This window comes from Lathyrus oleraceus, chromosome 1, assembly GCF_024323335.1.
Source record: "Lathyrus oleraceus cultivar Zhongwan6 chromosome 1, CAAS_Psat_ZW6_1.0, whole genome shotgun sequence".
In the NCBI taxonomy this organism is placed as follows: Eukaryota; Viridiplantae; Streptophyta; class Magnoliopsida; order Fabales; family Fabaceae; genus Lathyrus; species Lathyrus oleraceus.
The window spans coordinates 407,800,822-407,816,150 of NC_066579.1; the positions used below are offsets into that span (position 1 = coordinate 407,800,822).

Below are 15,329 nucleotides of genomic sequence, written 5' to 3' on the forward strand. Positions count from 1 at the left end.
ATTTTTTTATTATGACAATAAATCAAATAGCCTAATTTAATATGGCAAAAATTGAAACATTATAAATATAGTAGGCATAAAACAATTGCATGTCTTTATTTTTATTGAAACAATGAATAGGTAATACTGTATAAATGAAAAGAAATTCAACATCCAAAATAAAAATATAAAATATAAGTGGCATGATGTATGGAGTCTTAGATCATATAAAAATAGAAGTGCAGTAGCATACAAATTGAAAAGTACTAGTAATGTGTGAAGTAGAAATTCAGTTCAAAATAGAAATATAAAAGTATAGTAAGTGAAATAACATAACTAGTGGAATATCTTTTCTTTAAAATAGCTCATGACAATAAAAACATAGGAAAATGACTTGTTGCCTCATTTAGAGAGATATCAGCATGATTGATTATGTGACTGGTAGAAGAATGAGTTTCAACCTCATTTTCATGAAAAACTTCTTCATATGAGAGACCAACATTCATCAAATCATCTCTATATTCTTCTTTTGCTACTTCATATGAATAATTCATATTTAAATTAACATTAGATTCTTCCTCATATGAAGGATACACATTCAAGTCAACATATGAGGGATTTACATTCAACTCAATATTAGTTATTTCTTGTTCTTATATGATAAGCATAAATTTAAATCAATATCAAGAGGCATTTCCATACACTCAAAGAAAAATCACATTCATTTTAGTATTAGTTTTAATCTTAAATATATAGAAAATCAAGTAGAAAATTAAGGAGGGAAGTGTGAAAATTAAACCGGGAAATATTACCACCAAAAATTTCGTTTACAAAATTTAAATTACTGTGCAAAAGATTTAAGAATATAAAAAAAATTTAAATTACTGTGCAAAAGATTTAAGAATATAAAAAGGTATAGAAAGTGTGATAAAGTTGAAATTAATGCAAATGACATTTTTTTAATGTTCTGACCATGTAAAAAAATAATTTATTATTATGAGTGTTGCTATTAATTGTTACTACTACTCTCAATCCAATCATGAATAACATATTACCAAGTAAACTTGGGCACCATATCGCATGTTTCATTTAATTCTGATTGAGGATAATTTTGTCCATCTAACTTAATTTTCTCACAAAACTAAAATTTCTTAATAAGTGTAAAAATAGGAAAAATTGCTTATAAATCAGGTCGGAGGGAGTATCTTATTTGAACAATGCACAATTTTTAAGAAAATGATTAAATATGTTGGTTTTGATAATAAAATTAATATCATTTATTAAAATACCCCTATTAATTATAGTTAAAAGAACGGTTGAACAAAGTAAAAGTTAATAAATAAGGGTACGATAGTGAATTTTTTACTCAAATAATCCAGTTTTCAAAAAAAATCACAAAATAACTTTTCAGTTTAATTTCCAAACCACATCACTTTAAAAAAAACGTTAAAATGTAGGTGTCAGATGAATAGACGTCTACACTTAATTTTAAAGAGGGGACGTCAATTGAATTGACTATAAAATATGATGCTGCTAATCCAATTGGCGCTCATGTGTATAAAGTGAGAGGAGGCGCAAATTGGTCTAGCGCCTCCGTTTATTGTGTATTTTTTTGTATAAATAGATGTCTTAGGTGATTTATTTTTCCACATCTCTTTTCATTATATTGCAAACATGTTTCGTCTTCGTCGCCGCTATGGAAAAATGATTTATTCGAGAGACAAGCCTCTGATGGAGATGATGTTCTGGAACATTTGTTGTTTCGAGCAAATAAAGTGGGAGTTGGTTCGTTGATTAGACGGAAACATACCTGAAGGCGAAAAATTAGAAGTATTGAGAGACTCGATATCTTACGTGAATGGGTGCGAGTAAAAAATGATAAGAATGATAGAGAAGTCATGTTTGGACCAGATGACATCAGTTTAATTGTTGTAATCAATTAGAAATGTTATTTTTAAATGTTGTGGTTAAGTATTTTTATTTGTTTTGATATTTGTTGTTTATGTTGTTTATTCAGACCTGTTCGGTTTTAAGTGTGTTTAAGTTGGAGTGATGTTTGTTGTTAACCTTGTTGTAACAAAAAGTTGTTAATATATCAAAATCAAATGTTACAAAAATTGAAAGGAGGTACTAAATTATGATGCAGAGGTTGCTCCTATATTGGGGTATTTTTTCTTATTGTGTCCGGGTTGACGACATATACTATATAATCTTATCATTTTATCAAACGTATTCATTTCTGTTCTAATACACGTGTTGTTTGGTCGTCCTTTTTTCTTTCTTCGCATCTCATCATTGTGTCAAACTATGTCCCCTTGATATGGAGACCAATATTCCTCTATTGCTATCACTAAGAAGCTTTCGTTATAGACATTCATGAAGGTAATGGCCTTGTAAACATCAGATAGATGATTGTAAGCGTCCTAGCGTGTATATGCGTATGGCGCAATGACATGGGAGCAAGGAATACGGAAGGCCTGGAATTTTCCACAATCGCACCAACTTCTGTTTAGTCTGACAACATAGGATAAATTTGGTCTCCTCTCATTGTGGTCCATTGTTTCCTGTACACTAAAATTTTGCCTATGACGGTCAAAGATTGTAATCGTGTGTGTGCTAGCTTTGATAATTTCCTCTTTCATCACTTTCATACAACATTCACTGAATAATTGACCTGACATTAACACTGCACTTTATCTTTCACATCTGGTTGCGAAGGTCGGTGCCAACCTAAAATAGGTTGTTCTGACCAATGCGGTTATTGGTAGATTTATAATGCATTTAAATACATCGTTCATGTATTCCACAAGGTTTGTTGTCATGTGGCCCCATCGACAGCCTCTGTCAAATGCCCTTGTCTACTGCTCTAGTGGTATGTTATCCACCCACCTTCCTGCATCTACATTAGACAATCGAATTTCGTTACGGTAATGTTGAAATGACGACTAAGTTAGAGCATACCCTGCATTCACCATTTTTTTGTGAAGGTTCTTGTATTTTATTGCACGCATGAAGTTTTATGCGATATGTCTAATGCAATAGACATGGGTAGAGGAGGATTATGCCACCCGTTATCATGGTTATTATAAGCATTCTCAATAGCATCATGTCTATCTGAAATCAAATAGAGATTGGCTTGTGGAGCGACATGTGTTCTGAGATGACTAAAGAAGAAACCCCAACCACCTGCGGTTTCACCTTCAACCAGAGCAAAGACAATGGGAAAGACATTATTATTATCGTCTTGTGCAACAACCATAAGCAAAGTGCCCTTGTATTTTCCATATAACCATGTTCTATCAATTTGAATAATAGGTTTGCAGAATGCAAAACCTTTGGTGCATGGTTGAAACGCCCAAAAGAGGCGGTGGAAAATTCTATTTCCAACAACACAAGTTCCGTCTAGCATAAATGTTGGTAATGTATCCATAATTGAAACAGTTCCCGGTGTGTATGTTTTAAGTGCCCATAAAAAACGTGGCAATTCTTTGTATGAATCCTCTCAGTTGTTGAATACATGTTCAACAATCATTGTCCTTGCAATCCACGCTTTCTTGTAAGAGGGAGTATAATTATATTATGTGAGGATATGAGATATTATTATATTCACCTTCACCGATGGGTCTTGGTTAATAAGCGGTAAAATGTCTTGACATAATAATCCATCGTTTAATTTTCGGTGATCATGTACAACATTAATGGGAATGCAACTGTGGGGTGAGTCTATATAAGCTATCTCCCAAGAATCGCTTCCCTTCCCGTGAGATGCAGCCAACCGGAACTTGCAAAGGATGTTACGACATTCGATGACATACCTTCTCGAATCAGTGCGCTTCACGGTGAAATCAACAGAGTTATCCATGTGAATTTTTTGATATCTCGCACACATTCTTCTTTAGTGCGGAACGTGTCTCTCACTTTTAACTCACCCTCTGACTGTGGATATGGGTTGTAAAAAACATTTTTGGATGTGTCATCGTCATGCAAATCTATGGTTGGCATATGTTGAGGCGGATTATATACATGAATTGGAGGTAATGGCGTTGGATGGTCGTCATCTTCAATGTTGTTGTTTAACATATGATTGACATATGTCATGGTTTCTTCTTCTTCATCATCAACGATGTTGGCTTCTGCTTCTGCCTCTAGGTCGGCTTCATTTGATTCTTCTGAATAAAATTCATTAGATTTAACTTGATTAGTTATCTGAGATGGTATATTTTGTTGGAGATTAATATATAACTCAATAGAGTTGTAACCAGAATGTTCGTGACTAACAAACATATATTCGACATCTTCATCGTCTCACACCTTTAGTGGGTAAAATTTACATTGATTATTTTCGAAATAAATTGGATTTTGGTACGTGATTTGTGACACAAGATAAGATCCTAGACGAGATTCTATTCATTTTTTCAAATGCAAGAAATTTGAATTTCTCTTGATTGTAAATCGGATAGTATCGGTGTTTCGAAAACTAAACCCGTATACATCACACTCATATGTCTCACCGTTACAGTGAGCATTGATATTATATTTGGGTGCAGATGACATACTAAGATAATGAATTTGTGTTGGTTTTAGTAAGAGTATGAATTTGTGTTGGTATGAGGAAGAGTATTAATAGAAGAACGTGACATGACCATGCATGAAAGAGCTAGTGCCATTCCATTTGGCACCTCCTTTGGAATTTTGAACATATGCGTCATTCCATATGGCACATTCTGTGCATGCCCTCGAGATTCTGCATTGCATGCAATATCCATGTAGCCTAGTGAAAAAACCATGCATGCAAGACCTGTCACGAGATACCCATACAACTAGATGCCTAGGAATGCGTCAGTCCATATGGCGCTAGCATGTAAAATATGAAAACAGATCCTCTGTTGCATATCTCTTCAGCCATCTCTCATGCCCTTCATCTAATGGCTCAAAAGTATTCAAAAAGAGTGCCAATTGTTGTAACTCTCTTTGAAAAGAGAGCAAAATGTAGATGTGTGGCTATGATAAGAGCAGAATGGGCAGCATGGGCAAATAAACTAGAGACGATCCAGATCCGTAAAATATACATGTGCTCGCCAATTGAATTGGCGCTAGGATGCATTTAATGCATGGACACTTATGCATGTATCTCATTATAAATATCCATTCAACTCAACACTTCTTCATCAACAACAATCACTTTTTCATCTACAACACTCACTTTTTCATTTGCAACACTATGACAAGATGTCTTTACTCATTATGGGTGAATCGCATAGAGGCACAGTCACAAACATAGTAACTTATGTAAGCGTTTATTGTCATATTTTTCTAACACATTTTTTTTATAAAGTAACTTATTTTGTTGTTTATTTTTTAGGATGTTTCTAGGTTTCAAACTCGTGTCCATGAATTTGTTGCCATGGACATGTTGATTCAACCTTATGTCGAACTCGCCGGTTTTGGACATGTAAGCAAAATCATGTCTTGGTCGGTTGATACTAAATTTATTCTAGCTTTATGTGAAAGATGGCATCCCGAGACACACATATTTTGGTTTCTAACCGATGAATGTACTGTAACGTTAGAAGATCTCTACATGTTACTGGGACTGTCTATCGAGAGTAAGGCGGTAAATGGTAAAACCAACTATGTGAATTCAATTTGCATGGAACTCTTGGATGCTGACTTGTTAGATGATAACTCGAGAGGTCAAGGTATACTCCTTTCACGCCTTAAAGCATATTACAACAGCTTACAGTTAGATGAAACTTCTACCAAAGACGCTCGAATAATAAAAACTAGGTGTTATATTATGCTGTTAATTGGTTTATTTTTATTTCCCGAAGGTAGTGGTTCTAGTATGCATATTATGTATTTACCTTTACTAAGACATATATATATATATATATATATATATATATATATATATATATATATATATATATATATATATATATATATATATATATATATATATATATATATATATATATATATATATATATATATATATATATATAGAATAAGAAGTTACCGTTGGGGTCCGCTTGTTTGGTTTATCTTTATATATCTTTGTGTAAAAATATACACAAAGACACATCTACATTTTCTGACTGTGTTGTTTTGCTCCAAACATGGGGTTGGTCCAGACTACCGTCCCTAGCGCCCGTCAACCACAACTCGTTCCCATTCCCATACGCATAAAAGTAAGTTCTTAACAATGGACTATATTTACTCACTTTACCGATTATTATCTCTAAATAATATATTTATTTTTTTGGTGAAGATGGTTGGCACGTGGTATGAGTTATAACAGATGTCCTAGACACTGCATTACCCAGTATCGTAATCTCTTGGATCACCTTCGACCAACAAATGTATTACCACTAACCTAATTAATTCGTAATAATTTGTTTTTTAATATCACTCATTTTATAATCTAATATATTTTCACATTTCAGTTCATTTGACGTCCATATCTAAACTTGGATCATGACCATGAAATCAACGAACAAGATGCAGCCGTTTGGACTGCATGCACACCGATCATAAGATTCACCACTGTGGAGATGCACCACTGTGATTGTATTAAATTGCAGTTCGGTATATTTCAACACATCCCAGATCCCCCGAAAAACCTCGGAGAATGGCATCTACGAAAAGTTAACGACCAATGGAACTTTAACCCTTGGTAAAGCTTTGTTAGATCTGAGTGTCGAAAATGGAAGCACCGACAAGACCAAGTCTTAACTGATGTTGTGATGTCAACCGAAGAAAAACCAACTCGTAATTATATGACTTGGTACATATCAGGTGGATTTGAGTTTCTCGCTGAGGATATGTACCTATACAACCCACGTCAGGTAACTTACACACAAAAGTGTTCAACATCTAACCCCCAACAACATTGCCAGACCGGTTACTCACAACCCTATATCCATCAAAATTGTCAGCCCACAAATAGACAAACTTACGAACCTAACATGTCAAACACCCAACAACAATACCAAAAGCATACCCCGTACCACCACCAACAAGTATATCATCATCAAGACATCCAACATCGTTATGCACCCAACACATCACCCTACCATAGTCGCCTTAGGCAAAACACTCAGCGATCATTTAACACCAACCGTCCCTCCTCCTACTATATCCAAGAAGTCCAAACATCATAAAACCAAAACATCACAATCTTTCCCCGCCGCATCATTCACACCAATGTCGTCATTCAATCGTCCTAGTCGCCCTCCAATAACTCAAACACAACCTAACTACTCTGTCATGGGTAACGAACTCAACTATGGCGGTAACGCTTCATTGCATACACAAGACTACGTGAATTTATTTAAATGTCTTAGGCAATCTTCTGCAGGTGGTGGTGATGTTCCTAGACCCTCAAATCTTCAAACACCTGGGGTGAATCATCAACGTGGGTTAGGACCACGCGTTCGGGTAGTTAGGGGATGTGGTACCGGAGGTCGGTTAGGTCATCCCGGTCAACTACATTAGTCTTTTTGGTTATCGTATGTAAACGCATATTAATACTAATATCAATTGGTTTGATTTCGACTTTTATCTATAATGTACATTATTTTTCAAAAAAATTACATAACACACAACACACACAGGTGTCAGATCAATTGGCGTCTGTTTTAAAGCTACACACAAGCGCCAATTAGATTGGCAGCACTAGGTGCATAAACCAAATCAATTAACACCACATCTTTAACTTAGAGAACAGACGTCAATTCATCTGGCGCCACTTCTTTAAAGTGGAGTAGTTTGAGAATTAAACTGAAAAGTGGGTTATTTTGAGATTTTTTTTTAAAAAGTGAGTTATTTGAATAAAAAATTATATGATAGTGAAAAAATAATAATAAATACTGTATTGATATTATAAAAGAATAATTATTTTGAAATACAGAAAAAAAAATACAAATTAAACAATTTTTTATGAGAGTAAATTATAAGGCATTCGATCAAAACATTTCCGTGCAAGCCCAAACTTCTTGTCTCCAGCCAAATCCGAAACTATAGCGGTCCACAAAACATGATCCCTCTCTCGCATCTCGATTCAAACAAGTGTATAGCCTCATTAACTCTATTGCCACTGAGACAACTCGAGATCATGATGCTCCTAGAAGGAACATTCTTTTTAGGCATTTTAAGGAAAAGCTTATAAGCCTTGTTGAAGTAGCCATTATCAAGATATGAGTTGACCATAGCTATCCTAGCTATGGTGTTCTTGTCTGGCATGAGATCAAAGAACCTCCTCACACAATCCATCAACCCCTTGCGAGCGAATCTCAAAACCATTACAGTCCCCGACACCACGTTTCTCTCAGACATTTGATCAAATAAGCACAAAGCATCTTCATGTCTTCCACTGCTAAAATACCTGTGAAAACATGCTTCTTTCAGTCATATATCATTCATGCAGCTGACTTTGATTCATTAACAATGTCTCTATGGGGCATTGCCTTGAATACCATTTCAGCTTCTTGTAAGTCCTTATTCTTCAGATAAACAGTGGTCACGCAGGTATAAGAAACAGTGTCTCGGTGAGGCATTTCGTCGAACAGCTTCCTTGCTTCTTTGATGTATGTTGCCAGGTAACCCAGAAACATCTCTACAAGTAAATACTTGTAAGATGTATCTGGTGTTCCCTCTTCTCTATCATGTCCAGTTCTCATGTGTCATGTTTTAATTTCAGTTTTTAGTGTCTTTTTACTTGACAGATGTTGAAATTATTGGCCAAGATACTTTTCAGACTCGTGGAACAAATTAACAAATTAGTTCCGTTGAAGGCTTTCATTGTTTATTTGGCAATTGTTATCAACAAATTACCAACAATGCAGAATTTGTTTCATCCTAGTATTTTAAATGATAGTTCTTTGTAAAGTGACAGTATCTCTTAAACATTTATCTTTGCGGATATGCATTTTAAGATTATTTTTTGATAAATGTGCCTTTTTTTTTTATGTATTGGATGAGTCTGAAAATACATCTCCAAAATACATCTCCGAAATATGAAAATGACAAAATCGACGAGTTTTCAGTCCTCACCCGTGTGGTGCCCAAATAAAATCAAATTAGCCCAAATTTGTTTTTAACTTGCAAGAGCACAGTCTAGCACAACATGACAGCTCAAGAGAATTAGAAAAAGATGTACACATGATCAAAATGGGTTCCACCATCACATGATGACAATTCACAAAAGCATTGCTTCTTTTTCTTTGTACCCCACCATTTATTATATTTTTCTGTGCTTGTCTGTCCTACCACATGATACCTCGTCTACTACAACCTACCATACTTCTACTTTTTCTCTATCCACGCATTTTCTAGTACCAACATTATTTAACCATTCCCTACCAGACCCTCCTCTGTTTACAGCTTACAAATGCATTGTCGGTGTAACTAACTGTTTGCAACAAACTTCAAACATCTTAAAACTCATTAACTGCAACCAACAAACCAACATAACTTTCTTTATCTGCTAAAGTTGCATATACAAAACAACAAAGGGAACAAAAGGCTACAAAGACAAAAGAGATGTTTTGAGAAAAAGCACAATCTAAAACTTAAAAAATAGCCTCTTCATTTCATGTTTCATTTACAAGTACAGTTAGCATCTCTGCACTTTGTTGGCTCTTAATCTTCTATGCGCCAGTTTAAAAAATACAAATATAAAACATGAAGAAAAAAAAAAGTATACAAAAAATGAATGTTGAAGCTTTAAAAAACATAAGCCCTACACATTTAGGAAACTAGAATGATATAAAAATGACCGATCTCTAACCTATGGATTGATGTTGCATTCTCGCAAATAGACGTGATTATAGTTGACATACTTTGTCCAATAACTTCGAAACTTGGGAATACTTATTTCCAACCATGGCTTCATGTTCCCATTGTAGTGCATCACAGCAGCCCGCTCGATTTCTTTTTGGTTCACATTGTGATTGTAGCCAAGACCCAACACGTGCCATGAACGGTGTAACGGGAAAGTGCGTTTCCAGAATGTTATCAGTCCCGGTGGCAGTGTTCCTAACTTCCATAGTTGTCTATCATGATTCTGGATTTCAGTTTCAGTACAAAAGAAATCAGTTCACAATTCAACCAAGAAATAAACAAGATATCTCAAAATTGTATGATTAAAGAAGTTATATGTAGCAGTGACATGTTACAATGAAGGCATATCTAGTGTCTAACACGTGTCAGTGTCAAACACATGTGATTATATTACTAGTGTCAACATGTCAGTGTCGTGTTAGCATCGGTGCTTCATATCAAGCATATAGAATACTTGCAAAAAAGTGTGCATTACTTACCAGATTCTGCCAGTTGTGGTACACCTCAGTGATCTTTTGCCTCTTCCATTGAACTAAATCAAATACATTCATACCATACGCCCACCCACAAGCACGTGGGTCAAAATTCTTTGCAATAAGAGGATTTGAGAAGTTGAGATAGCGATCAAAACGGTGGAAACTTTCCCCACAAGTTTCTACAGCTCCGTTTACATTGCCTTTCAAGTCAACTGACCAAAGACCGGTCAGATCCTTCTGCACAACTATATCATCGTCCAAGAACAGCACTTTGTTGAGCTTTGGAAAGACCTCAGGCAGGTAGAAACGTAGATGGTTCAAGATAGATAAATACTTTGGATTCCGATACTTTAGGTTTGAATCAGAAGTTGCTCGATGAGCCTTGAAGTAATAATCTATCATAGCTGGGGAAGCCAACTGCTTAAGAACAGGGCTGTAACTTGCATTCAACCATGTGAAGTCTTCAACGTTCTGAACCTGAATGGTTGCCTTGCCAGGTGGATTCCCCAAAAACCACATCCTCATTGCCGCATAATTGAGCCTATCGGTAACAACGTGGAAAACATGTTTCGTTGCATCCTGAAAACTCATTGGACCAGTATTACTACGAGCAAGTGATGTCATTGGGAAATAAAAGCATCATTGGTTTGTTGGTTATTTAAGAGAATTGTCAGAGTAGAAACCATTTACCTTGGCATTGACGACAGTTGAGTTCACAACAACAGCTGTTGCCAATATGTTGTCCGAAAATAATGCATAATGGTACAGTTTTGGGTCTTCTAACTTCTCTTGATTGGCGAACTGTTGCTGAGAAGCATTCAACTTATAATAATCAGTTGTAAGGCGCAACGGAAGACAATGAAGACCTTTGGGAAGTGTTTTTGCTGTCAATTGTGTTAAGAACAAAGTCTGCTTCTTGAGCACATGTAGCTGCTCTTCTGTTGAATGGATCATAGCCCGAAGCTTCTTCACAGAAGCAGCACAATCATCTTGAACTTGCTTTCCTTTCAACAATGTTTGCTCCATTGCCTTCATTTTCTCCTTTGCACTGCCATTAATTAGTTGCAAAATAGTGGATAATTTTAGCTATAGCTAATCATCACATTTATATGGATCATAATAATGGCTTTTCAAAAGGTAACATACTTCCTAGGTAAATCAGAATCTTTGGTTGCTTCCCCAACTACTCTCGTTATTTCTTTAACCCTTAAACGAAGCTCCCGAGTAAGATGAGGGTTGGTTTTAACCACTGGAAGAGAAAGGAAGACCTTCGCTTGGATGAGCTGATCTTTTAGTTGTTGCACCCGAGCATCCGATGGCAATTGGTCATTCTGTTTATAGGTCTCAGGTCTTTTCTTGTTTCCGCCAGAAGTTTCCGTTGCTTGTTGTTGCTCCAATACGGTACCCTAAAAAGAGATTGATCAACTATCACGAACTCGTGTAATTGACACAAACTGAACAAACATACATATAAACCAAGAGGAAAATATATCAGCTACCTTAACAAGAGGCTCTTCGGTAGTATCATGGGTCAACTTAGAGAGTTTCCCATCATGGTCATCAACATCAATAGCATCTTCCCCGCTCACATGTTCACCAATTGTATCGGCTTTCTCCAAGTTTCCATCCCCGCCTTGAATTCCTTGCTTAGTTTCATCTGTAACAAGTTTGATGTTGCTATCCTTTTCAGTTTGATCTTCTTCCGTTGTGGTTGACAACACCCTAGCAGATACATGTTCCCTCGATTCCGCCAATTGCAAGGCTAAGTAAACACAACAATGATGTTACACAAGTTAATGAAAATTCAAGAAACCTAACCCTCAAATCTAACTGACCAAAATACCTTGAGGCAAATTCCTTCTATTAATCCAATCATCATCTGCATACACAACTCCAATAGGTTCCTTAAGAACCGTAGAAGTTTCCTATTCACAAAATAAGATATTTCAGCAATAAATAGAAAATAATCACAGATTCACACTGTAGAACCGAGACCTCTAAAAAAATCTTAAAATGTGTATGTCTGGGTCCAAAGCCGACACCAACACTTATGATTATATTTAATTTATTCATTTTTTTCAAATTATTATTGGTATCTGTGTCGGTGTTGTGTTTCTGGTAGATTCAACACCCGTGAATGAAAATTATATGCAAAAATAAAGGAAAATTACCTGAGGAAGCAGATTTAAGTGACTAGAGTCTGCTGAATTGAAAGTCTGACACAAAACACAAAAAATACAATTCAAAAACTCAAAGATCTCTCTAACTATCACTCATTCTTACTCATACAAAACAAAAGAAAGAACCAAAGAATCAATTAATTTGACTAATAATCACTTACAAAAGCACTAACATCTTCAATAAAATCTCGTTTGGCTGCAAAGCACATTAAAAAAATAAATTCATCATCAAATCAATTAAACAAGTAAGAAAAACAATTGATAAAAAGACAAGAAAGAAAAACTCACTGGAGGGTGGAGATTCAAAGGAACCAAGACGATCAGTGTAAAGAAGAATAGGAGCAACAACAGTAATACAAAGCAACACCACCACAATGTTCCTAACCCCTATCATTACTACTATAGAAAACGCTCAGATCCTAATCAGTTACGTATCAGAGGAAAAAAAGAAAGAAACTTTGAGAAGAATAAACAAGACCCACTTTATATTTTTCTTCTGGGTGTGTTTGGAAATTGACTCCAAACACCAAAGTGCAAAATTTTCAGCTTTTGTCACAAGGGTTATGGAAGATGGAAGAATCTGAAACACATTGAGTTTGTGATTTTGTTGTTAAAAATCTGAAATTTTTGTGAATGGGTTTGCGATTTTGTTGTTAGAAATTCAAGAAACCGAGAAAGAAAAAGCAATGAACGGAGATTGAGGAAGAGAGAGAAGAAGAAAAGAGAACGAGTCTGAGTATTGAATTCAGAATCTGAAATCTGTATTTTGTTCTGTCACTATTTGCAAACGGAAACTTTTTCTTTTTTTTTTTGCCTTCAATTAATTAATTGCTTAAAAGGATGGTGGTAAACGGAAACAATTAATTAAAATTAAGAGCAAAATCAAGCAAAATGGAAAAATGGAAAAAAAATATCTTGATAAAAAACACACGTAAACTTTAATACAGTACCATCAAGAAAAATCTGATAGCTTTATGTAGCTATAAATTTTCAATTGTATTACGAAATTTGACTTGGGTTAAAGATATTATAGATTAGTAATTAATAATTTTACTAAATTCACTTAGGACACTATTATAAACAATAAAAAAAAAGTTTTAATTCATTCAACAAATGATATATCGGTTGTTATTATTATATAGGATCAATAAATTTTAAAAAAAAATATTGTTGCTTATAACAATGAGGATAAATTTTTATAAATAGTATACTAACCGGACAGTTTTTCACCTTTCTATTGGACCAATGCATGGAAAGAATTTCTATATGTTTTGTGCATATATTTCATTGTGAATTTTTTTATCAAAATTTTTAAGAAATATGGTTGGGTTTAACTCAATCTTATAAAATTGGTTGATAGAGTGAGGATTGTCTCCACTTATAAACTCATGTTCATGTTATATATTATCCTATATATTATCCGATGTGGGACTCTTAACACACACCCAAACGCTCAGGACTAAACAACTACTGAAGCGTGGAAATAAATGGTGGGTGACCCGATAGCGGAAGCGTGAAAATAAATGTTGGATGGTCAGATAGCGGAAATCATAGTAGGTGGTCCACCGGATCTTAAACCAGACTCTGATAGCGGAAATCATAGTAGGTGGTCCACCGGATCTTAAACCAGACTCTAATATCATGTTGGAAAAATTGGTAAAAGTTGTTATAATTTATTCGTCAACCTTAGGCTGGTTTATATAGTAAAGATACAATTATTACAATTTATTTTTTCCTTAATTGAGAATAAAGAAAAATAAAGCTAGTATTAAAGACAATAATAAAATCGGAAATAATATATTTTCCAACAAAAATAACCCAATTTTTTAAAAAAAATCTCAAAATAATCTTATTTTCAAAAAACTTATCAAACTACCCTACTTTTTTAGAAGGAGACGTCAATCCAATGGGTGACTCCTCTTAAAAATAGAGTAATTGGATTGGTTATGGCACATGGTGCAGACAATTTGTGATACGGTGAACTGACTTTGTGTTTTTGCTTTGAAAAACAATGTTGCGGATAGCAAGAGTCGCCACCGACTTTTCTTTTATCCAATAAGGAAAGGCGGAAAAGAACAGGAAAGACCTTGATTAGATTTTGAGTTCGGGAGGTACATTATACAAAGGGAAGGTGTTAGCACCCTTTGTATCCATGGTTATCCATGGGCTCTTAATTGCTTAACTCACTTATGTTTTCCTTGTTTGAGAAAGTGTTTGAGAAATGTGGTGTGTTTAGAAAATATTTTGAAAGGAGAGTTTAACTTTGTAATGATTCTTGTATGAATGTATACAAAGTGTTTATCTCGTTTGATTTTGAAAGATGTTTAGAAAAATATAACTCGGCGATGATTCTGGTGCGAATGTATACCAAGTGGTGATTTTCTAAAAGATGTTTTGAAAAGTGTGAGGTGTGAAAAGTATTTTAAGCTGTGAGCAAGCATTTAAGAGTTATACCTAACCAAGGTCTTTATAGGTATTTCCTATCCTTATGAGGGTAAAATTGTCCTTACTATTGAGAAGTAAGTAGTCTTATCCTTTGGATGTAAAGGGACATCGTGGGGTCGTCGATTGGTCATCGAAGGCAACATTTGTAAGGATACCTTAGCATTCGAAGGGACGATCATCATTTAATCGTAGGCTACAACGAAGGGTCATCGAGGGACAAAGTCATATATTCGAAGGCAACGTTCGAGGGACAAGGTCATATATTCGAAGGTAACGTTCGAAGGACTATGATTTATCTTGTAGGGACATTGACCTTTTGATCGAAGGGACTATGACTTATCTGTTTAGGGATGATGATGATTTAATCGAAAGGGTCTTTGCTAAGGGTATCCCCACATTCGCGGGA

The 15,329-nt window shown here is 35.0% G+C and overlaps 1 protein-coding gene across 1 annotated transcript; it reads right to left on the bottom strand.

Moving 5' to 3' along the window:
- Positions 1–9,545: 9,545 nt before the first annotated feature.
- LOC127076168 (probable galacturonosyltransferase 4) lies at positions 9,546–13,272 on the bottom strand. Its single transcript, XM_051017753.1, has 10 exons — positions 12,961–13,272; positions 12,767–12,874; positions 12,640–12,674; positions 12,470–12,514; positions 12,142–12,223; positions 11,798–12,060; positions 11,445–11,704; positions 10,989–11,346; positions 10,302–10,877; positions 9,546–10,045 (listed from the first exon to the last, which is right to left on the bottom strand). Exons 2-10 carry the CDS (start codon positions 12,870–12,872, stop codon positions 9,770–9,772), a joined length of 2,001 nt encoding a protein of 666 aa, XP_050873710.1. The 5' UTR covers positions 12,873–12,874; positions 12,961–13,272; the 3' UTR covers positions 9,546–9,769.
- Positions 13,273–15,329: the final 2,057 nt, after the last annotated feature.